Source organism: Chiloscyllium punctatum, chromosome 9 (assembly GCF_047496795.1).
Source record: "Chiloscyllium punctatum isolate Juve2018m chromosome 9, sChiPun1.3, whole genome shotgun sequence".
In the NCBI taxonomy this organism is placed as follows: domain Eukaryota; kingdom Metazoa; phylum Chordata; class Chondrichthyes; order Orectolobiformes; family Hemiscylliidae; genus Chiloscyllium; species Chiloscyllium punctatum.
Window position 1 is genome coordinate 46,202,252 of NC_092747.1, and position 22,975 is coordinate 46,225,226.

Genomic DNA, 22,975 nt, shown 5'->3' on the forward strand with positions numbered 1-22,975 from the left:
ACCTGCTGCGCTTTTCCAGCAACACATTTTTCAGTGTAGATTCATAGTAGGCTGATACAGAAGATTAGGTCACATGGCATATATGGTGAGATGGCAAACTGGATACAAAATTAGCTTGGGCATAGAAGATAGAGGGTAGTTGTAGAGGGTTATTTTTCCTACTGGAAGTCTGTGAATAGTGATGTTCTTTTAGAATTAGTGTTGTTTGTAATATTTACAAATGATTTGGATGAAAATGTAGGTACAATAATTAGTAAATTTGCAGACAACACAACAATTAGTGAATAGTGAGAAAGGTTATCCAAGGATACAGCAGGATATAGACCAGATGGAAAATTGCACACAGAAATGGTAGATGGAGTTTAAAACAGACAAGTGTGAGATGATGTATTACGAGAGTTCAAATGCAAAAGGAAAATATACCATACATCGTAGGAATATTCGAAGCATTGATATACAAATAATGAGATGTATATTCCTGAAAGTGGCAAAACAAGTGGATAAGGTGGTAAAGAAGGCATGTGGCATGTGTGCCTTATCAGTTGGAGCCCTAAGTAAAGAAGTTGGCAAGTCACGTTGCAACTGTATAAAGCTTTAGTTAGAACACACTTGGAGGACTGGATGCAGTTCTGGTCACGACACGATAGGGAGGATGTGGAGGTCCAATAAAGGTTCACCAGAATGCTACTTGGATTGAAGTGTATTAGCTATAAAGGGAAATTGGCCAAACTTGGATTATTTTAATTAAAGCAGAGGCTGAGGGGGCGACCGGATAGAAGTATATATAATTATGAAAGGCATTGATGACGTGGATAGCCTAAGTCTTTTTTCCATCATGGAAACTTCTAACATTAGGGAGCCACAGGGTTAAGATCAAAGGAGAAATGTTTAAAGGGATGTACGAGGAAAGCTTTTCTTTTTACACAGAACATGGCAGGTGCTTAGAATGTGCTACCAGGGTAGATGCTAGAAGCAGATACAATTGCAGTGTTTAAGAGACCTTTAGACAGACACATGAACATGGCAGGGATAGAGGGTTAAGGACCATATGTAGGCAGATGGGATTAATTTTGAGTGACATCACAATCAGCACAGGCACTTTTTTTTATACACTTCAATTAAGTCACCTCTCAGTCTTTTAACTCAATTGATTATAAACCCAGTCTGTTCAATCTTCCCTCATAAACAATCCACTCATTCCAGGTATAAATCCATTAAACTACTGGCTGTAAGTCATTTACATCCTTCCATAATTAAGGAGACCAAAACTGCATACAGATGTGGTGTCATCAATGCTCTGTAAGCTATCTCTCACTGCTTAATGTACCACAGCCTGATCACCCACCCAGCAGCACTTTCTGATACTCAAGATCAGAAGACACAGAATTTATAGCAAAAGATTACAGTATCATTCAACTGAAATGATATATTGAACAAACCTAGATTGCTGTTAAGTCTTTCATCTTTTAGAATGGTTTGCAGGTTACAGATCATTAATATGTAAATTCCAGAACTTCAAGATAACTTAAGGTTTTCTAAAAAAAAGTGACATCTCAGCTTAGACAATGCATTAAAGGAGCAAAGTTAGAGTCTATCTGTAGTCTAATCTTGAGTCAGAATGGTTCTATTTTCAAAGCAGGAATTTATAAAACGTTACATGGATTGACTACGTGCAGATTGTATGCTTTTTGAGCAAAATAGAATGCGTTTGCAAATGTAATTCTGAAAATGCAAGTTCACCCCAAAGACGTGTGTGTGCGCGTGTGAAGTACATGAGAGAGTGAGAGTGTGTGTGCATGTGAGAGACTGTGTGAGTGAGAGAGAGAGAGAGAGAGAGAGAGAGAGAGAGAGAGAGAGAGAGAGAGAGAGAGAGAGAGAGAGAGTGAGTGAGTGAGTGAGTGAGTGAGTGTCAGAGTATAAGCCTATGAGAGGATGAGAGTGTGGGGGAGTGTATGTACATGTGTGTGTGTGTGAGAGAGAGAGAGAGAGAGAGAGAGAGAGAGAGAGAGAGAGCGAGAGCGAGAGCGAGAGCGTGTGTGAGAGTGACACTGTATAGTGTAGTGGGGTCCCCTGTAGCGTGACATGAATCCAAGGTCCCGGTTGAGGCCACCCTCATGGGTACCGAACTTGGCTATCAGCCTTTGCTCAGCCACTCTGTGTTGTTGCGTATCCCGAAGTCCACCTTGGAGGATGGTCACTCAAAGATCCAAGGTCAAATGTCTCTGACTGCTGAAGTGTTCCCCAACTGGGAGGGAACATCCCTGTCTCCGAACCGAAATCTGCAACCCATTCTAACAGATGGAAGACTTAACAGCAATCTAGGTTTGTTCAATATGTTGTTTCAGTTGCATGACACTATAACCTTTTGCTATAAATTCTGTGTCTTATGATCTGCTCCACAGCTACCTGGTGAAAGAGCAGCATTCTGAAAGCTAGTACTTCCAAATAAACCTGTTGGACTATAAGCTGGTGTTGTGTGATTTTTAACAACATACTGCATAAAGACAGTATATACTAAAGGAATTAGGCTTTTATTTTTGTATTTTTCATGTCTCACCAGATAAAGTTGCTGTGTGAAGGCTTTTTGCTATTGCCTTATCAAGTGCTATACGTCACGGACAGTGTGGCATAAATGTACTGAAAAGGAATGGTGTACCCATGATGCAGGTGGGCAAATTCCTTTTAACTAAAGTGAAGAGTTCATTATGCAGTCTTCCTTACTCCATCTGATTGAGTGTTGTGCATGAGATCATCCCTTGGTTTCTCCTCCTACTTCTCCTCCTTTGAAAGTAATCTTTTGAATCCCTGGAGGTAACAACTAGGTCTTCCTAATCATGGGGTTGTGAAGGAAGCAGCATACAACCACAAACATGAACAGACATCCCGAACAATACAAACAGCAATATCCCAGTTTTAGGAACCCCCTGATTTCCTCCATAATGTAGTGTGTGATTCCGCTGAAAGGAATATAACCATGCATGGTATTCCTTTTAGCCCATATCATGGAAAACTTAAAGTCGCCATAGTCTCAGAGGACCATAGTGCTGCTCTCTCATTAGAAGACGACAACTGATGATGAGTTTCACCTGAGGTTCACCACACTTCAGGCAAGGTTGAGAAGGAACTACCTTCATGGTAACCTCAGAAGGTGTGGGTATTGATACTATTGTCATCACCTGCATCACAAAACTGCCATCCAGCCAAGTTTCCATAACATGTGGGGGAGGAGAGGGGAAGGATGAGATGAGCTCCCAAACAACTATTTTGCTATAGTCCTGTCAAAAGTAGCAATCATAAACAAATTTCCATAGAAACATTACAGTGTGGAACCAGGCCATTCGGTCCATTTGAGTCCCCACTGACCCTTCGAAGAGTATTCCTCCCAGGTCCATCCCCCTGCCCTATCCCTGCACCCTATATTTCCCATGGCTAATCCACCCAGCCTGCACATCCCTGGACACTATGGGCAATTTAGAATGCCAATCCATCCAACCTGCATATCTTTGGACTGAGGGAGGAAACTGGAGGAAACTGACACAGACATGAGGAGTGTGTTCAAATTCCACACACAGAGTCACCCAAGGATGGAATCGAACCACTGGGCCATCGTGGCACCCTAAATATTCTGGCCACATAATGTCACAGAGTGCAGAAAAATCTTACAAGAAGTATTAGAAGTCTTACAAGCAAGTAGCAGCACATTTCAATTCTAATAGATAAGTGGTTTATCAAGTGCAGTACTGTTCCACAAGGACCCTTCAAGTAGTTCAGGGGCTTGTCCAAAATGCAAGACACTGACATGTGATGCTATGGTTGAAACTATAATGCGAGAACAGGCCAGTACCCTCTGCCACCACTTGCATGATGTCACACAACAAGACTGGCTCCCGTGTGCACAGCACAAGTTGTCACGTCACTTACACTTCAGTATTACATTCTCAGAAGATTATTGTGATTATTTTATAATACATACTAAAATGTTGCAAATCAACGTGCTCTCTTTCAACAATCAATTTTAAAATAATGCCAAATAATTTATTACATATATAACAGAAATAGGAAAATATTTAGAATTTTCACAATTTGCCATTAGGTTGCAAGCAAAATAGGTGCACAGGATAGGCAGAATGATCCATGGGTTTATTGTTCCATGTAAATGCTCAGCAGATTAAAATGTTTGAGATCCACTATAAGATTATATAGTTATATATCACAGCTTGTTTTAGGGATATAAGATACATAACGAGACTTTGATGGCAAAAAAATCCTTTAATTAATATCATGAAACATCTGCTATTTTCACATGTTTGGAATATAGAACTATATATTTGCTTTGCCCAAGGATCACCGTACAATGGAGTTCACTTTTCCACATCATCAGTATACACTAAGAAAGACCCTAAACTCAACATAAGAAGAAGAGCCATGTACTTGCCTATATCTTTGTTGTTGCTTGCTTCATAAGGATCATTAACACCAGGCAATGACTTCAACTTTGCACTCATCCGTTCTCCTTTAGCACTGGTAACATAGCTACTTTGACCATTTTCTGAAATAATGCAAGACAGGCTGAGATGCAAATACGTTCACAAAAATTGGAATTTGAATCTTTGCATCAATTCTAACGAGGTGCATCAAAAAACTGGAGGGGGGTGTAGAAATTTGTTTCAAGTAGATTGTTCAGAGTGAGTGGCACTAGATTAGCTGTCCATTATATATAGTATTTGATATTCCACTATTAGAACTATCTGACATTCAGTTCCCCTGCAGAAAATGGAACTCAATATCAAGCATTACATATGGCAAGCAGTGAATCCAAGAATGCACATTTTGTGCAACTACTGAAGAAGAATTTCTATCCCTCAGAGTAACATTATAGAAAAAAATGTAACAAATTATGGAGTTCAGAAGAGTTGTTTTGAGGTTAGCATAGCTAACATGTCTACTTATTCCAAATATTTTTCAAATACTATTTTCTCTTTGCCCAGATATTGTACTTTCAGAATCAGGGCTGATCAAAGAGAAGAGGTCAAACAAGTAAATTAGATCCAATTCATCATTTGAAAAGTTATCAATACAGCTGGTAAAACTCTGATAAACTTGGAACTGTTAGAATTAATAAAGCACCAAAATATGATGTATTTAAAGGCAGGTTATAACAAGCAAACTCAAGCACCAATCTATTTTCAATCTTCTGGTAGATTATACAAGAAAGAAAGCCAGTTTTAGTTAAGTTCTTGCACCATGTTTTATGAATGTAAAGCAATGATCAAGGTTACTTAAAGAAGTAGAAATTTAGATTAGATTACTTACAATGTGGAAACAGGCCCTTCGGCCCAACAAGTCCACACTGCCCCGCCGAAGCGCAACCCACCCATACCCCTACATCTACCCCTTACCTAACACTACGGGCAATTTAGCATGGCCAATTCACCTGACCTGCACATCTTTGGAGTGTGGGAGGAAACCGGAGCACCCGGAGGAAACCCACGCAGACACGGGGAGAATGTGCAAACTCCACACAGAGAGTCGCTTGAGGCAGGAATTGAACCCAGGTCTCTGGCGCTGTGAGGCAGCAGTGCTAACCACTGTGCCACTGTGCCGCCCACAATTGTGCCGCCCGTGCCGTTCTAAAAACACATTCTGAAAGATGGGTTTAAATGCAATCAATCAGCACTGAAGTTATCAAAGTCCTCTGTGTTGATTTAGAAAGTTTGTGTGTGAAATACTACCCAAAGTTTTCTTACTACCTCACTTTAATTAATAATTTATGAATAATAATCATAATAATTTATGAATTAATTGGCAAAATCTTTCAGAAAGGTTTCAAGCAGTGGAAGTAGTAAGGTTTTGTTTGCTGCTGTTTATTTTATTTCTTTGCTGCTTTGTTGTTGTTTTCAAATCTGAATAGATTATGAAAGTGTAAATAGCTCTCACCATAAAGTATGCAACATTTATGTAATGTCATCTAACAGAAAATACAGTTGTACGTTCTCCCGTATTCTGTCTCTTCTAAAAACAGCAAGAATTTACCTTCTGTTAACTGCCTATTATCATTTGTCAGGTAAAAGTTAAAGAAGAAAACAAAGGGTTGAATTTTCCCGTTTTTTAGCAAACAGCTTTCTTTAGTGAAATTCAATGTTGATAGCCTGCCATGCCAATGTAGACATTTTTCATGCAATCATCTGCTTTTTAGCTTATTAATTATGCAATCAGTGTCAATGGCACCAGTACTCATGTGGCAGGAGTAGTAGGAGTGCTTGCTGCTTCCATGACTTTGCGACTTTCATGCTACATTTAAACCCCTGCTCCACAGCACTTCAGAGACTACAAGCCAGGAAGTACTTTTCAGTGTGCTGCTGGCGGCCAGCTTGTAATTTAGGAACTGATCAGCCGACCTACTAAAAAGCAATGCAAATCTGGAAGGCTGACAGCTTCCAAGTAAACACAAACTGAGCAATCACTAAGAAAGTAATCCAAGAGGAATAAGATGCATATGTGTAGATGCATGCGAGTCACTTGTGTCCTTGCAGCCAAAGCAACCTGACAGAAGCATACAATTCTGGAATATCATGAGCCCCAAACTGAAGTCCTGAAGGGTTGAAGTGTATGTGCTGGTCAGAAAGCACCCATGATGATGTGAGACATGTGGTTTTTACAATGTCCACTTGTGTGAAGGAAGGGTGGAAAAAAATAGTGTCCATACAGCATGCAGGGAAATGGGGGAGCTGGACAAAGGTCCAGAAAAACAAGCAGTGAGCTGTTGCCACTCGTTAAAGACAGTTGTTCTGACTTGCATGGAATTGGCATCTCTAGTTTCTGAGGGCAGGACGGGACAGTGGGGAGCAGCATAGTAATGAGACAAGATTAGCTATTGGTGAGATGCAAATCCATCCAAATATAATTGTTGTACCTCATCAGAAGAAGGGCTTATGCCCGAAACGACGATTCTCCTGCTCCTTTGATACTGCCTGACCTGCTGCACTTTTCCAGCAACACATTTTTAAGCTATCTCATCAGAGGGTCAGAATTTTCTATTTAAATCTTAAGGGGAAAATCAGAATACCTTTTCTTGACCTCAGCAGGGTGACTAAATGGGCAACCCCTCTTCCCCTGAAATCCTCCCCCAGGCTGGTTGGGAAACAGCATTATTTGCCCATGTCCTGTTCTGCTCTTGAGTGCGGTTGGAGCTGCACTCATCTATACAGTATTTCAACATCCTACTGTTGTTAGAATACTGAATGGACTCTCAAACTCTTAACATTCGCCTGTACCTGTGTTTTTGTTTTTGCCGCTGTTTACCTATTATTTACTTACCTATGCTACTTAACTCTGTGATCTGCCTGTATTGCTCGCAAGACAAAGCTTTTCACTGTGCCTTGGTACACGTGACAATAATTTAATTCAATTCACTCCTGATTTGTGCCTTGTAGATGGTGAACATCCAGAGGAGGTAATTAACTCATCACAGACATCGTAGCTTCTCACCTCTTCTGGTAACCAGAGTACTTATAAGGCTGGTCCAGTTCAATTTCTGGTCAATGGTAAACCCGATGATGTTGATCGTGGGGGCATTCAATGATTTTAATGCCACTGAACGTTAAGGAGATTTGGTTGAATCCTTCTTATTGGAAAAGGTCTTTGCCTGGTACTGGTGTGGTATGAGTGTTACTTGCCACTCTTCATCCTGTGACTGAATGCTATCTAGGTTCTGCTGCATTTCTGCATGAACTACTTCAATATCTGAGGAGTTGAAAATAGTGCTAAACATTGTGGAATCATCTGCATCATCTCCACCTCCGAGCTTATGATGGAGAGAAGCCACTAACAGAAGTGCCAGAGGAGCTCCTGCATGATGTCCCATGACTGAGATGAATGACCTAAACAATCCAAACATCCTTTGTGTAAGGTATGATTCTAACCAGTAGGGAATTTTCTCTTTGATTCTTATGGACTTCAATTCTGCTCAAGCTCTTTGCTTTCACATGCAGTAAAATGCTACCTTAAATGTCTAGGACAGCCTCCCTCATTTCCCCTCGAATTCAGTTTTTTTGTCCATATTTGGACCAAGGCGGTAATGAGTTCAGGATGTAAGGAGACATAGTGGGACCCAAGTCGAATGTCAGTGAGCAAGTGTCTGCTGAGTAATTGCAGCTTGACAGTAAAGTCAATGAAACCTGACGTCAACGATATCCAAGAAATGTGATACAAGCAAATCTGCTGGCATGGTAAATGTCTGAACAAAAGATTCAATTTATATGTGAACTTAAGCAAAGTCTTAGAGTATCCCAATGTATTTAATGGTCACTAACTGTCATTTCTGAAGTGTGATTGCTGATATCAACTGGCCTCATTCCCCTGCTCTGAGTACTGAGTTTGGATTGGTCCTCAGTTTAAAATATTACTTGACAGTAGCTTCAACACTGCAGCACACCATCAGTACCATGCTCAAGTATCAGCCAAATGTTTGAAGGGGACTTAAAATTATAACCTTTTGATTCAGAGGTGAGAGCCAAGGCAAGCAACTTTGGTTAAAAATAGGATTTTCTAGGCACAATAGCACACTGTTCACATACCGAGATCCTGGGGCAGACTGGAATTCTGTACTTGCATTATTTAAATATCATGAATAGAATGCTTATTTCAAAAATATCACATCCAGGACAAGGGAAGAAATTTAAACTTAAGGAGGCACAAGTATTAATTTTGTGAGTTTTGAAAATTGCCAAGTTTGTATTTTTTTTATTCAAAGTTTGATTACTTGATCTATATTTTTAACTCAACATGAAGCCAGTTGACTTCATACCATTCAATATCAAGATGGGTGGAAAAGTAATTTTGAGAATTGTAGGAGAGAGCATTTAATAACATTCAGACCATAAATGAGAAGGAGCAAGTGCAGTGGAACTGCAGAACATGCAATTTGCTCAAGGACTCAAGTAATTGCTCAGAAATGAAGTTTGGACTATAATGAGTGTGCAAAAATGTGGGTTTGTAGTTCAAGCAGCTATTTGCGAGTGTGATAAATATCCTGTGAAGTTTGAAACATTTACAAATAAATCCACAATTCCACATGACCAACAGACTGAGCAGTTCAATGTACATATTTAGTCATGTTTATGAATTAGGTTATTTTTTAATTTTGGTATTAAACTTGATTTAAAAACTTTTAAAAGTTTTAGTTACTGACACAAAATTGTTTAACAAACAACTTCAATGATTTGATTGTGTCACAAAGACACAACGTTGAAAGGAGATTTTAGAAATCTTGTTTAAGATTTTTCCTTGATGAGATGTTAGCATATTAGTTTACAATTATTAGTGTATGACAAGTTTACAATTATAAAAGTGTGACGTATGAAGTATGTGTAACATCGCTGAAAGTAAAAGTAATTGCAAAATATTTTGTAACACATAGATTGACATTAGATCACTGCAGTGAAAAAGATCTACAGCAAAGGCAGATGTGTCACAAATATGACCTTAATGATTGTTCAGAAATGTACTCTGATAAAGTTTGTCAGAATCTAAGTAGTAAAGTTACAGATTATCAACACTAATGAATGCACCACAAACCCTAGTTTGTCAAAAGACCATTTGACCGATTGTTCCACATACTATTAATGTTTACAGATATAAATTCATGATCCATATTTCAATAGCTAATCATTTCCAAAATGTACATGCTTGGTGCTATATTTGATCTCAAGATGAGCTTTTGACCACAAGTTTACATTATCATGAAGACTGCCTGTTTCTACCTTTATAATATTGCCTGATTGTGCCTGCTTCTGCTCATCAGCTAATGAAATCTTCAATTGTGCCCTTATCACCTTTAAATGTGACTGTTTCAACACAGTGCTGACTGGTCTCTTACAACTTACTGCATAAATTTGAAGTTATTCAAAACCTTGCCACCCACATCATAAGATGCACCAAATCCTGTTCAACGATTTGCTAATTGACCTGGATTAGCTCCTGGTCAAATAATGTTTTAATTATCTTTATTTTAAAATTTCTCCACGTGTCTATCCCTCCCTAGGTCTGTGACTTCCTCCAGCCATAGAACCTTCTGGGATAGCTGCAGTTTCTATTGCTTCATCATTGTGGTCATGCTTTCAATCACGTAAGCTCTGGAAGCTCTCTCATCTTAACTTCTCCATCTATCCATCTTGTTCTCTTATAGTATATGACTTCATCAGATGCAGGCACACTGGCAAAGCCATACGTATTGCCTGTCCCTAACTGCCCTTGAACTGACTAGCTGAATAGATCATTTTACTGATCACGTTGGAGGCCCTGTGAAAAGCCTTGGAATGTTTTATAATATTAAAGGCACTATGTAAATATGAGCTGTTGCTGCTATGATTGTAGTTATGTATGAATCAGGTGTCAGATTAGAAAGTACAGATATATTAAATATAAGTAAGAAGTTTTGCATGACAGTTGTCAATTTTTTTTAAACTATTTCGCTTTCTGCCCCAAAATCTGATGAGTCTTCTGCACTTTTTGTGACCTACACTTGATTGCTGAATGATAAATTTGTAACTTGCAGAGAATCTCCTGCTAATTTTTGACTCTGTTTAAAGGAATTAGGTACATTTAATGGCATTTATATTGTAAAGGAATTCAGATAATGATTCTCAAGGCATTCTGCTGAATAAACAATCCTGCGACCATTCTTTTATCTGAAGAGAAATCTGAACTTGGAATACTAAGAAGACATAAGCCCATTTTAAATTCTTTGGTCTTTTATCCTTGTGTCACTAGTTTGCAGCCAATAAGTAGATCCAACACTGCAACTTGGATTTACATAGAATATTTTGCGATTTTAAAAATGCTAAATGCAAAACTATGAAATAGGAATGGGAATCGAGTGATAAAAGGAAACTTATCTGAAGGTAATGCTAAAGAGATAGATTTTACAGAACAAAACAGAAATTGCTGGAGAAGCTCAGCAGATCTGGCAGCCTCACAAAAAGGTCACTGGGCTCAAAATGTCAACTCGGTTTTCTCTCCATAGATGCTTAAGGAGGTTTTGGGGAGGGAGTTCCAAAGTGAGAAATCTCTGCCACAAGGCAGAGTAAATGATAAGAGTTGAAACGAAGGAAGGGAATGTGTATGCAGTAACCCATTGGTGCAGAAAATTGAAAGGTTACAATTTGTGGAAGGATTTGAAAATTAGGATTTTGAAATCAATACACTCACTGAGGGATGGCAATAGAAACTGGAATTTTGTATAGGAGAATTTATGTCTGATTTAATTTGAGAATCAAGCAAGGAGCAAACATGGAGGTTGGATTCAACAAATAAGTCTTTAAAGGACAGTCAGGTGAAGAAGCAATGTTGATAGGAGAAAGTAGACAACCTTGGCGTTGGACTAGATATGGGGATTGTTGCTGTCCAAATCTAAATCAGCCAGTTACTATTACATCATTTTCAGTCATTAGGAAAGTGATGGAGGTATTGTCAATAGTACTGTCAATAGGCAGTTATTCATGTTCAGCTTGGGGTCCACATGGGCACTTGTATGTAGGCCTCATTACAAGCCTTGACCTAAATTTAGACAAAATAACTGAACTTATAAAACGATGTGAGAGAGTGACTGTTCTTGACATCAAGTCAACATAAAGGAACCTAGCAAACTTTAATTCGTTGAGAATTGGGAGGGGTGGAATTCTTCACTGGTTGAAATCAAATCTAACACAAAGGAAGATGGATGTGACTGCTAACATTAATCATCTCAGCCATAAGACACGGCTGCAGGTGTTTCTCAGAGTAGTATCCTACATGAAAACATCTTCATCTGCTTGATCAGGGACCTATCCTCTAACATTATGTCAAAATTGGGAATTTTGACAATGGTTGCATAGTGCTTACAGCATTTGCATCTCCTCAAATGCTGAAGCAGCTTGTGCCTACTTGGGATATGATCTGGATAAGATTCAGATTAGGGTTGATAATGACAAGGAATATTCAAGCTGTGCAAGTGCCAGGCATAGACTTTCTCTAGTAAGAGGGGCTAACCAACACATCTTGACATACAAGGCCATTACTATCATTGAACTCCTCACCATCAACATCTTCTGGAGGTCACCATTGATCAGAAACTGAAATGAATCAACTATACAAATATTGTGGCTGTAAAGCCAGGTCAAAGACCGGGAATTCTACAATGAATAACACATCTCATTACTTCCATATGTCTGTCTACAAGGCACACATCAAGAGAATGATGGATACTCTTCACTTGCCTGGATGAGTGCAGCTCTAACACCATTCAAGAAGCTCAAAACCATCCAGGACAAAGCAGGCCACTTGACTGACACATTGTCCATCTGCTTCAGCATTCACTTTCTCCACAGCCAGTAGAATGTGCCAGGAATATGTTGTGCAGCACCAACACATCAAGACTCTTTCACAACACCTTCTAAATTCTTGACTTCCATTTTCTTGATGAACAAGAGAACAGATGTAACATCTGCAAGTTTCCCTTCCAAGTCACACATCATGCTGACTTGGAACTGTTTTAACGTCAGAAGCAAACTGTGCACAGCAAGCTGCCGCAAATAGTGAATATTTTTAAACAGTGATGATTAAATGGTTTGAGTTATAAGGAGAGGCTGGATAGGCACAGACTATTTTCACTAGAATCTAAGTGATTGAGAAGTGACCTTACAGAGGTTTATAAAATCATGAGGGGAATAGATAAGGTGAATAGCAGGTGTCTTTTCCCTAGAATGGGGATTTCAAGACTAGGGTACATATTTTTAAGATGAGGAGGAGAAAGTGTGAAAAAACTGTCCCCTCCCCCATGTCTTTTTTTTTAAATGAGTGGTTTGTGTGTGGATTGAACTTCCTGAGGATGTGGTGGATGCGGGTACAGTTACAATGTCTAAAAGACATTTGGATGGAGACATGAATAGGAAAGGTCTGGAGGGATATAGGCCAGGGGCAGGTGGGACTAGTTTAGTTTGGGATATGGTCGGCATTGACTGGTTGGACCAGAGGATCTGTTTATATGCTGTTTGACTATGACTGTATGACTTTCAGAAGGAGGAAAGCTCTAAGGTTGCTATGGATATAATTGCTGAGAGTGGAGCTCAAAACTGATTGATTTTGGTTATTAGAATACATAACAAAATGGGAAAAGGCTAATTTGTAGACTGCAGACATCCAGTCATAGAACAGTACAGCACTGTACAGGCCCTTTGGCCCTCAATGTTGTGCTGGACGTTTATCCCACTCTTGGATTAGACTGACCTATATACCCTTCATTGTACTATCTTCCATGTGCCTATCAAGGGTCACTTAAATGTCCCTAATGTATCGGACTCTACTACCACTGCTGGCAGTGCGTTCCACACACCCACCATTCTTGGGTAAAGAACCTACCTCTGTCATCTCCCCTTAACCTTCCTCCAATCACCTTAAAATTGTGCCCTTTCGTGATTTCCACCATGGGAAAATATCTCTGGCTATCCACTCTATCTATGCTTATCAACCTATTGTACACCTCTATCAAGTCACTTCTCACGTAGTGTTAGGTAAGGGGTAGATGTAGATGTAGATGTAGGGGTATGGGTGGGTTACGCTTCGGCGGGGCGGTGTGGACTTGTTGGGCCGAAGGGCCTGTTTCCACACTGTAAGTAATCTAAACTAATCTAATCTAATCTAATCATCCCTCTTTACTTTAATGAAAAAAGCCCTAGCTCCCTCAGCTTTCTTCAGAAGACATGCCCTCCTGTCCAGGCAGCAACTGGTAAATCTCCTCTGCACCCTCTCTAAAGCATCCACATATTTCCTATAATGAGGCAACCAGAACTGAACACAATATTCCAAGTGTGGTCTTAGCAGGGCTGTATAAAGTTGCAGTATAACTTCGTGGCTCTTAAACTCAATCCCCCTGCTAATGAAAGTCAACATAACATACACCTTCTTAACAACCCTATCAACTTAGGTGGTAACTTTGAGGGATCTATGGACATGGATCTAAAGATCCCTCTGTTCCTCCACACTGCCAAGAATCCTGCCTTTAACCCTGTAATCTGTATTCAAACTCAACCTTTCAAAGTGAATCACTTCATACTTATCCAGGTTGAACTCCATCCGAAACTCATCAGCCCAATTCTGCATCTTGTCAATGTCACGTTGCAACCTATAACAGCTCTCCACCAAGCTTCACGTCATTGGCAAACTTACGAACCCACCCTTCCACTTCCTCATCTAAGTCATTTATAAAAATCACAAAGAGCAGAGATCCCAGAACTGATCTGAGTGGAACACTACTGGTCACTGAGCTCCATGCTGAATACTTTCCATCTACCACCACTCTGTCTTCTACGGACCAGCGAATTCTGTATCCAGATAGCCAAATTTCCCTGTATCCCATGCCTCCTTACTTTCTGAATGAACCTACCATGGGGAACCTTATCAAAGGCCTCGCAAAAATCCATGCACACCATATCTACTGCTGTACCTTCATCAATGTATTTAGTCACATCCTCAAAGAATTCAATAAGGTCTGTGAAACATGACCAGCCCCTCACAAAGCCATGCTGACTATGTCTAATCAAAGTATGGTTTTCCAAGTAATCATAAATCCTGTATCTCAGAATCCACTCCAATACTTTGCCCACTACTGATATAAGACTGACTGGTCCGTAATTCCCAGCAATTTCCCTATTCCCTTTCTTGAACAAGGGAATAACATTTGCCCCCTTCAACCATCTGACAGTACTTCAGTGGACAGTGAGGATGCAAAAATCATCATCTTCCCTTGCTTCCTGTAGGAACCTGATGTATATCCGTTTGGCCTAGGGGACTTATCTATCCTTATGTTTGTCAAATTTTTCAGCACATCCCCTTCCTAACATCAACCTGTTCTAGCATATCAGTCTGTTTCACGCTGTCCTCAGAAACATCAAGGTCCCCCTTAGTAGTGAATACTAAAGCAAAGTATTTATTTAGGATCTCCTCTACCTCCCGTGACTCCAGGCGCAAGTTCCCTCCACTATCCCTCATAGGGCCTACCCTCAGTCTGGCCATTCTCCTGTTCCTCACATAAGGTAGAATCCTACCCGCTAAAGTTTTCTCATGCCCCCTTCTAGCTCTTCTAAGTCCATTCTTCACTTCCTTCCCTGCCACTGTGTAACCCTCTATAGCCCTGTCTGATCCTTGCCTCCTCAACCTTAAGTAAGTTTCCTTCTTCCTCTTGACCAGATGTTCCACATCCCTTGTCACCCAAGGTTCTTTCAAACTACCAACCCTTATTTGCCTCAGTGGAACAAACCTGTCCAGCACCATTAGCAAGTGCTTCCTAAACAATCCCCACATTTATGTCGTGCATTTCCTTGAGAACACCTGTTTCCAATTTAGGCACCCCAGTTCCTGCCTAACAGCATTGTAATTTCCCCCTCCCTCATTTAAATACTTTCCCATACTGTCTGCTCCTATCCCTTTCTAAAAGTATAGTAAAGGTCAGGGAGTTGTGATCACTCTCACCGAAATGCTCTCCCATTGAGAGATCTGACACCTGACATGGTTTATAGCCAAGCTCCAAATCCAATATGGCTTCCCCTCTCGTCATCCTATTGCATCAGGTCCACATATTGCATCAGGTACCCTTCCTGGACACACCTGACAAAAACCTGTTCCATCCATTATGGTTCTAAACAATATTAGGAAAGTTAAAGTCACCCATGACAACAACCTTGTTACTTCTGCACCTTTCCAAAATCTCCCTCCTAAACTGCTCCTCCATGTCTCTGTTGCTACTGAGGGTGGGGTGGAGGGGGGCTGTAGAAAACTCCCAATAAAGTGACCTGTTTCTGACTTCCATCCATACTGACTCTGTAGACAAACCCTCCTCAAAGACCTCCCTTTCTGCAACTGTGATACTAACCCTGACTAGCAATGCTACAACTCTGGAACATCCAACAACCATCCTGCCCCAGTGATATCCAAGTCTCTGTAATGCCACAACATCATAGTTCCAAGGACTGATCCAAGCTCTGAGTTCATCACCCTTATTCTGGATACTTCTTCCATTAAAATAGACACACTTCAACCCATCACACTGACTGCACCTTTGTGCCATCAAGTGCCATCCCTCCTCACAGACTCTCTGCACACTGTTATCTGGCTGTTCACTACCAACTCTATCATCTGATACATAGCTCAGGTTTCCACCTCCCTGACAATCTAGTTTAAACCCTCCCAAAGAGCTGTAGCAAACCTCCCACTCAGGATATTGATGCCCCTCAAGTTCAAGTGCAACCTGGTACATGTCCCACCTTCCCCAGAAAGTATCCCAATGATCCACATATCTGAAGCCCTCCATCCTACACCAGCCCTGCAGCCACATATTCATTTGCACTTGTGTTCTATTCCTAGCCTCACCAGCACATGGAACTGGTGGCAAGCCTGAGATTACTAATCTGCTTGTCCTGCCTTCTAGCTTCCAACCTCAGGTGATTGTCTGTGTGGAGCATGCATAATCTCCCCGTGTCTGCATGGGTTTCCTCCCACAGTCCAAAGATGTGCAGGTTAGGTGAATTGGTCATGCTAAATTGCCCATAGTGTTCAGGAATGTGTAGGTTATGTGCACTAGTCAGGGGTAAACATGGGGTGGGGGAATGGGTCTGGGTGGGTTGCTCTTCGGAGGTTGGCATGGACTCATTAAGCCAAAGGGATTGTCGGGATTCTATGATTCTAACTTCTTATATTCTCTTTTCAGGGTTTCCTCCCTTTCCCTATCTATGTCATTGGTACCGATATGTACCACAACATTTGGCAGCTCTCTCTCCTCTTTAAGAATATTGTGGACTTGATATGAGACATGCCTGACACTGGCACCTGGGAAGCAACATACCATTTGCGACCACAAAATCTCCTGTCTGTTCCTCTCACAATTGATTCTCCTACCATTATCGCTCTCCTTTTCTCTCTCCTTCCCTTCTGAGCCACAAAACCAGGCTCAGTGCCAGAAAGCTGACCGCTGTGGCTATTCCCTGGTAGGTCGCCCCCTCCCCCCTCAAACGTTTCCAAAACAGTATACTTATTTTTGAGGGGAATGGCCACACAGGGTTCCTGCAATGTCTACCTATTCCCTTTCCCTCTCCCTCTCCTGATGGTCACCCAGCTACCTTCATCATGTAACTTAGGTGTGACTACCTCCCAATAATTCCTCTCTATCACCCCTCAGCCTCCCGAATGATCCAAAGTTCATGCAGCTCCAGTTCCCTACTGTGGTCTATGAGGAGCTGAAGTTGTGTGGACCTCTCGCAGGTGAGGTCAACAGGGACACCAGTGGTGACCCTTACCTCCCACATCCTGCAAGAGGAGCATGCAGCGGCCCAGCCTCCATCCCGTCTGCTCTAAATTGCCAAGAGAGATTGAATAAATGAAAAACAAAGAAAAAGCCCTCCACCCACTGTTTTTTTTTGGCTTAAAAAGAAGGGGTGGAAGACACTGCACATGTAATGTCTCAGATTTAGCTACAGCCTGAATATTTCAGTTCACATGCCCTGCAATCGCCATGTCACATCCACTCTTGTTGAGCCTTCGGTCTGCCTGTTCACAAGGTAAGACTTTAAGAGGGAAACTTACATTCTCAGCAGCCCCCAGTCTGCACTCTCACTGCTCCTGCTTCTGCAATGGTGCAGTCAGCTATGTCTAAACAAATAACTGAGTTTTTATACATTCAGAGAGAGAGCAATAGTGAGTTGTCTTAAATTGAGTAGGGTCAATAGCTCAGCAATACCAAAATCTTTAACCAGCTGTCTCCTTGACAAGCATAGCTTAAACTGCTGTTGTTGAATACTTCTCATAGTTTGGCAGCTTTCTCTAAAGTTTACCACTGAAGAGGTAATCCAGTACAGAATCAACTTTATCAGCACAGTTTTCATAAAATTGCACTAACAATAAAGATCTCTGTCATCACCCTTCTATATGGGAGTGAAACTTGCACCATCTCTCAAAGGCAACTTAGTGGCAGGTGAAATTTGATACAAAGAAGTGTGAAATTCTTGTTTTCACTAACTTCAGGGAAAATATAATCAAGCAAAATATGATCATGAACATGCCATAACTTCACACTCACATTTCTGTTGAAATATGAAATAAAATGAACACCACATTTAAAATTCGAAGATCAATGGATTAAAATCTCATGAAAATAATTGAAATCTAACTTAATCGAGTTTGTATTTTCACTGTAGTAAAAGGTTCTACTACACCTACCGCTACTAGCGCTGCCTTCTCTGCGCCCACGTGCACTGCTATCTCTGCCAGACCTCACACGCTGTTTTAAAAATAAAAGTACAAGAAAATATAATTTAATTATTAAATTAAAAAGTGCAACTATTGCTGAAGCACTACAATAGTAAGTTGGCACCATTGACCTAATTGCGTATGTACACCATACTGGAACCAAAAGATCCAGAATTAGTGCATCTGCTACTGCTGCCACTTCCTCATTGTCCCACTGGATGCTCCAGTCACTGGTTCCTTTGTTGTTCATTGGCTTCCCCCTTCACTGCTCCGCTAGCAATCTGGCCAGCCATTCCCCTCACTGATCCTTCACCACCTGGCTCACTACTTTACACAGGCAGTGGGATTGAGAGTAAGGTGTGGGGTGAGACATTGACGATTCTTTCTGAATGCAACTCAGAGTCAATGGTTTTGTAATTTTTTTACAGGGACGCAGGCTGCCATATGAAATAAACTTTAAATGTGGAGTCATTATACAGGTTCTCAATGAAGTCTCAAGCACTGCAACTGCAAAGGCTGAGAGTGGGCCCCCAGCAGTTGTGGTGGAAGTAAGACCATAAGACATAGGAGTAGAATTAGGCCATTCAGTCCTTTATTTCTACTCTGCCATTCAACCATAGCTGATATGTTTCACGATAGCATTCTCCTGCCTTCTCCCCTTAACCCTTAATCCCTTTAACAGAGGAACCTTGACTATCCGGCATTTGGTTATCTGAATTTTGGATTATCAGACAAGGTCACAAGGTCCCGATGCTTGGCTAAACTGGGTTACCCAGCATTCAATTATCCGAACATTCGATTATCCGAACAAAATACTCCTCGCCTTAGTTTGGATAGTTGAAGTTCCTCTGTACTAATCAAGAACTTATCTTTGTATTAACGATACTTGGCCTCCACAGCCTTCTGTGGCAATTAGTTCTACAAATTAACCAATCTTTGGCTGAAGACATTCCTCCTCATCTATGTTCTAGAGGGTTTTCCCTTCACTCTGAGGCTGTGCTCTCAGGTCCTAGTCTCTCCTACTAGTAGAAACATAGTCTCCATGTCTACTCAATCCAGGCCTCTCAGTATTCCGTATGTTTCAGAATCATCCTTCTGGACCCCATCCAGTACAGACCAGAGTTCTCAACTGCTCCTCATATGACAAGCCTTTCATCCCCAGAATCATTCTGTGAACCTCCTCTGGATCCCCTCCAGTGACAGCACATCTCTTCTCAGATGCAGGGTGCAAAAGTGCTCACAATATACCAAATGTGGTTTGATTAGAGCCTTATTCAGCTTCATCAGTTCATCTCTGCTCTGGAATTATAGCCCTCTTGAAATTATTGCTAATATTGCATTTGCCTTCCTAACTGCTAATTGAATGTGCATGCTAACCCTAAGAGAATCCTGAACTAGGATTCTCATATCCCTTTCTGCTTCTGAAGCCGCTCCCATTCAGAAAATAGTCTATGCCTCTTTTCTTCCTACCAAAGTACATAACCTCACACTTTCCCACATTGTATTCCACCTGCCTCTGTTTTGCGCACTCACCAACCATGTCAAAGTCCTTCTGCAACACAACCTGTCCTTTCAACTATATTTTTGTCATTTGAAAACAATGCCCTCAGTTTCTTCTTTAATGTAAAATGTGAATAGTTGTAGTCCCAACACGGATCCTTGCAGGACTCCACTAATCACCAGATGTCTTGAAAAAGACCCCTTTAACACCCTCTGTCTTCTGCCAGTGAGCCAATCCTCTATCCATGCCAGTACCTTGCCCCTAACACCATGGGCTTTGCAGCCAATAAAAACAGACTTGGAGGAAAATGTTTGTTATTACTGAATGTTTTTAGTTTGAGGAGGTCTAGCTTTCTGATTTACTCAATGTAGACAGTGAAACGTTAGGACGGAATTTCTCATACTTTCACATCTTAAGAGTAGCTCTCATCAGTTCAGCAACACTACATTGAGACCCATTCTTTAACTAATCACCGAGAAGTCTAAAAGGAGATTTGACTTTTTCTGGCTTAAAAGGTCAACTGAACAGATTGGTTAGAAAACATCCACTTACATCAGTTATTGATCAACTGATTTAGCCATCATCCCCCAACAGGGTGCAACACCCCTGCAGGATCTCTGTGGCCTACTCCTATGGGTTTATTAAACATATACGGTAGGTAACAGGAATTTATGAATCACATTTTCCCTAGGGAACAAGATTCAGGCAGAGATCTTGAAATTATTCACCCAAAGGCAGCAAGTTCATCTGGTAGTATCAACTTTGCTCCTAAACAAGTACAGATCAAAAATAGTGACAACTTAAGTCACTTAACTCATGTGAAAGTCCAGTGCAACAAGCAAATATCATACTAGTTTATGAGAGGAAGCTTTCATTGGGATGCTACATCGAGAAGCTGCCTTTTAGTGCACATAGTGCTTCTTTACCTGTTCTCTTAACTCTTTCATCTTTTCAACTTTCTTTAGTCTTGTGGCATATTCCTGAACTTCTTTTAGTCCCATATCAGTACAAAGACGAACTAGAAAGCGCAAACCTAAACAAAATATCAATTAAAAAAGCAAACAATTCAGCATACCTAATTGATGGAAAGAGCAGACAAAAAAAAATCAGATACCAGAAAATTCCTCAAAACAGTTGGCTTTCCTCTGCAAAATCACATTAAAAAAAAGCAAATATGTAAAACTACTGATATCCTATGTGCAGATAACATACAGATCTCAGTACAACGTCAGTAGATACTGCCCCCCACCATGTTTCTACAAGAACAATGCACTAACAAGATGAAGAATAAAGAGAAATCTGCATTAACTTTGTGCCAGAGACCCACCCTTTGCAATTTTGAAGTGGTTCTTCATATGGGTAGCCAACAATTATGCCTGAACAAGGCACATTAAAATACTTAAGTTAGTGTCCTAAGAGGCATTTGAGATCCTAAGGCAATTTTGATTCTGCCCAGCAGAACACAGCACTGAGTGGCCTATACCATCTACATTGAAAGGGGCCAACTTGCTTCAAAAAGTATAAATAATAGCTTTGGCAAGTAATACTAGAAGAAGCATGAATACTCTTTTGAATCACACAAAGTAAAAATCACACCCAGAGTAATTATAGCAGAGACACTGCAATTCCACACCAAAGCCCACCCCACAGATATATAAGCATTTGTGTAACGGTGACAGCTTACTATTGACAATGAAGTGATGTCTGATTACAATAAAGGACCAGGTACATGCTAAGATTATCAAGTGAGTCTCATCAATGTCCTGCCAATCATTTAACAGATTAATGCATAAAAATTGCCACAATGCAGTTTTGCTCTAGATTAAAATAATTTACATGGGCGTTTTCTAAGCTAACACATGGGGAATCAAAAGTACAATAAATGCATTCACTTTTACAGTATAGCTACATAAAATGTCCATTATGCCAGTCTTCCAAGCATTCATATGCTTTTACACACAGCAAAGATATGTCAAAATTACAAACAGATCCTCTGACTATCATCAATTGTTTATTTTGAGAAAAACTCTTACATTCAGCATTTTCAGGAAATTTCTGATGAATGTCTTTATATGTTTCCAATGCCTTTTGATAGTTACCTGTAATAATAAAAGGAAACTATTGATGACTATTTTAATCATAGACAAGTTCATAAATGTAAGAGTTAACACTTTTTGAAAATTACCACAAAAGTGTATGGCAAGTTAAAAATTGTTACTGACCAAAATATTGTCAACCCCACAACAATGTCAAAGACTGTCTAGCACCACATTAAATTTAAAATTCTCACCCTCATTTTCAACATCCTTTCACCTCTTCCCTCTAATCTCTGTAACCTCGTTCAGTTCTCCAAATCCCACTATTCATTGTTTAGCTACCTTGTTACCTACCTTTAGCTACCAATCCCCTCCATTAGAAGTCATGCTTTCTGCTATCTGGGCCAGGACACATCAAAGAGGGGACTGAGATCTCAAGTGGCATTGTGTACTAAAATTCTGGCATTGCAGACTCTGAGGAAGCAACAGCTGACTCCCATCTCTGCTGTAATGGGTCATCCCATCTCTCTTACCACTCACCAAGGGTCACAACAGTTTTCAGGCCTAGAATTGGGGTAACAGTGGGAAAACTCTTAGGAAGCATGGGTCCAAGCTCCCAGTTCTTGAATCCTTTTCTAAACCATTCTAACTTGCTATCTCCTCTTTTAAGGTGCTTTTAAATACATACATACTTAAAGCTTTTGATCACCTAATTTGATTAGCTCCTTGGTACCTCAATCTCAAAATTTGTGTTAAGCACTTTGATGTATTTTTCTATGCTAAAGATATTTTATATATGTGTAATTTATTGTTGTTGTAACTTTGTACATAGCAAACTAGCACTACATAAGGATGTACAATTGGAAAACTCTAAAGATGGTCCATGTGTGTCTTTGAATACAAAGTAAGAATGCTAGTCAATCAACAATCTTCAAAATAAAAGTATTGTTTTTATTTTTCTTGATGGATTACATCTTTTTTTTATACAACATTTTCTCCATTTGCATTAGCATCTCCTGTACAAAAGGCTGAAGTGGACAACTGGCTCTTAGCCTTATCAATGGGGGACAGTAAGAGCAGCCTAATGGGGATTAATTGATTTAATTTTTCCATTCCTAATAGGATCCTTATGCATCCAGCTTTAAAAAAAAGTCAGCCATGTTGG

The 22,975-nt window shown here is 40.3% G+C and overlaps 1 protein-coding gene across 4 annotated transcripts in view; it reads right to left on the minus strand.

Annotated features, from left to right (window-relative positions):
• ift88 (intraflagellar transport 88 homolog) overlaps nucleotides 1-22,975 on the minus strand; it is a 135,575-nt gene that overhangs the window by 2,526 nt on the left and 110,074 nt on the right. For 2 of the 4 annotated variants that reach the window (XM_072577398.1, XM_072577399.1), the window contains exons 22-25: nucleotides 21,808-21,873; nucleotides 20,701-20,807; nucleotides 18,244-18,304; nucleotides 4,436-4,549 (exon numbers count right to left, since the gene is read on the minus strand). In XM_072577398.1, the coding sequence (XP_072433499.1) occupies nucleotides 4,436-4,549; nucleotides 18,244-18,304; nucleotides 20,701-20,807; nucleotides 21,808-21,873 (348 nt within the window). Of the gene's footprint in view, nucleotides 1-4,435; nucleotides 4,550-18,243; nucleotides 18,305-20,700; nucleotides 20,808-21,807; nucleotides 21,874-22,975 lie in introns of those variants that run through there. The other 2 variants (XR_011961507.1, XM_072577400.1) reach the window with 2 other exon arrangements.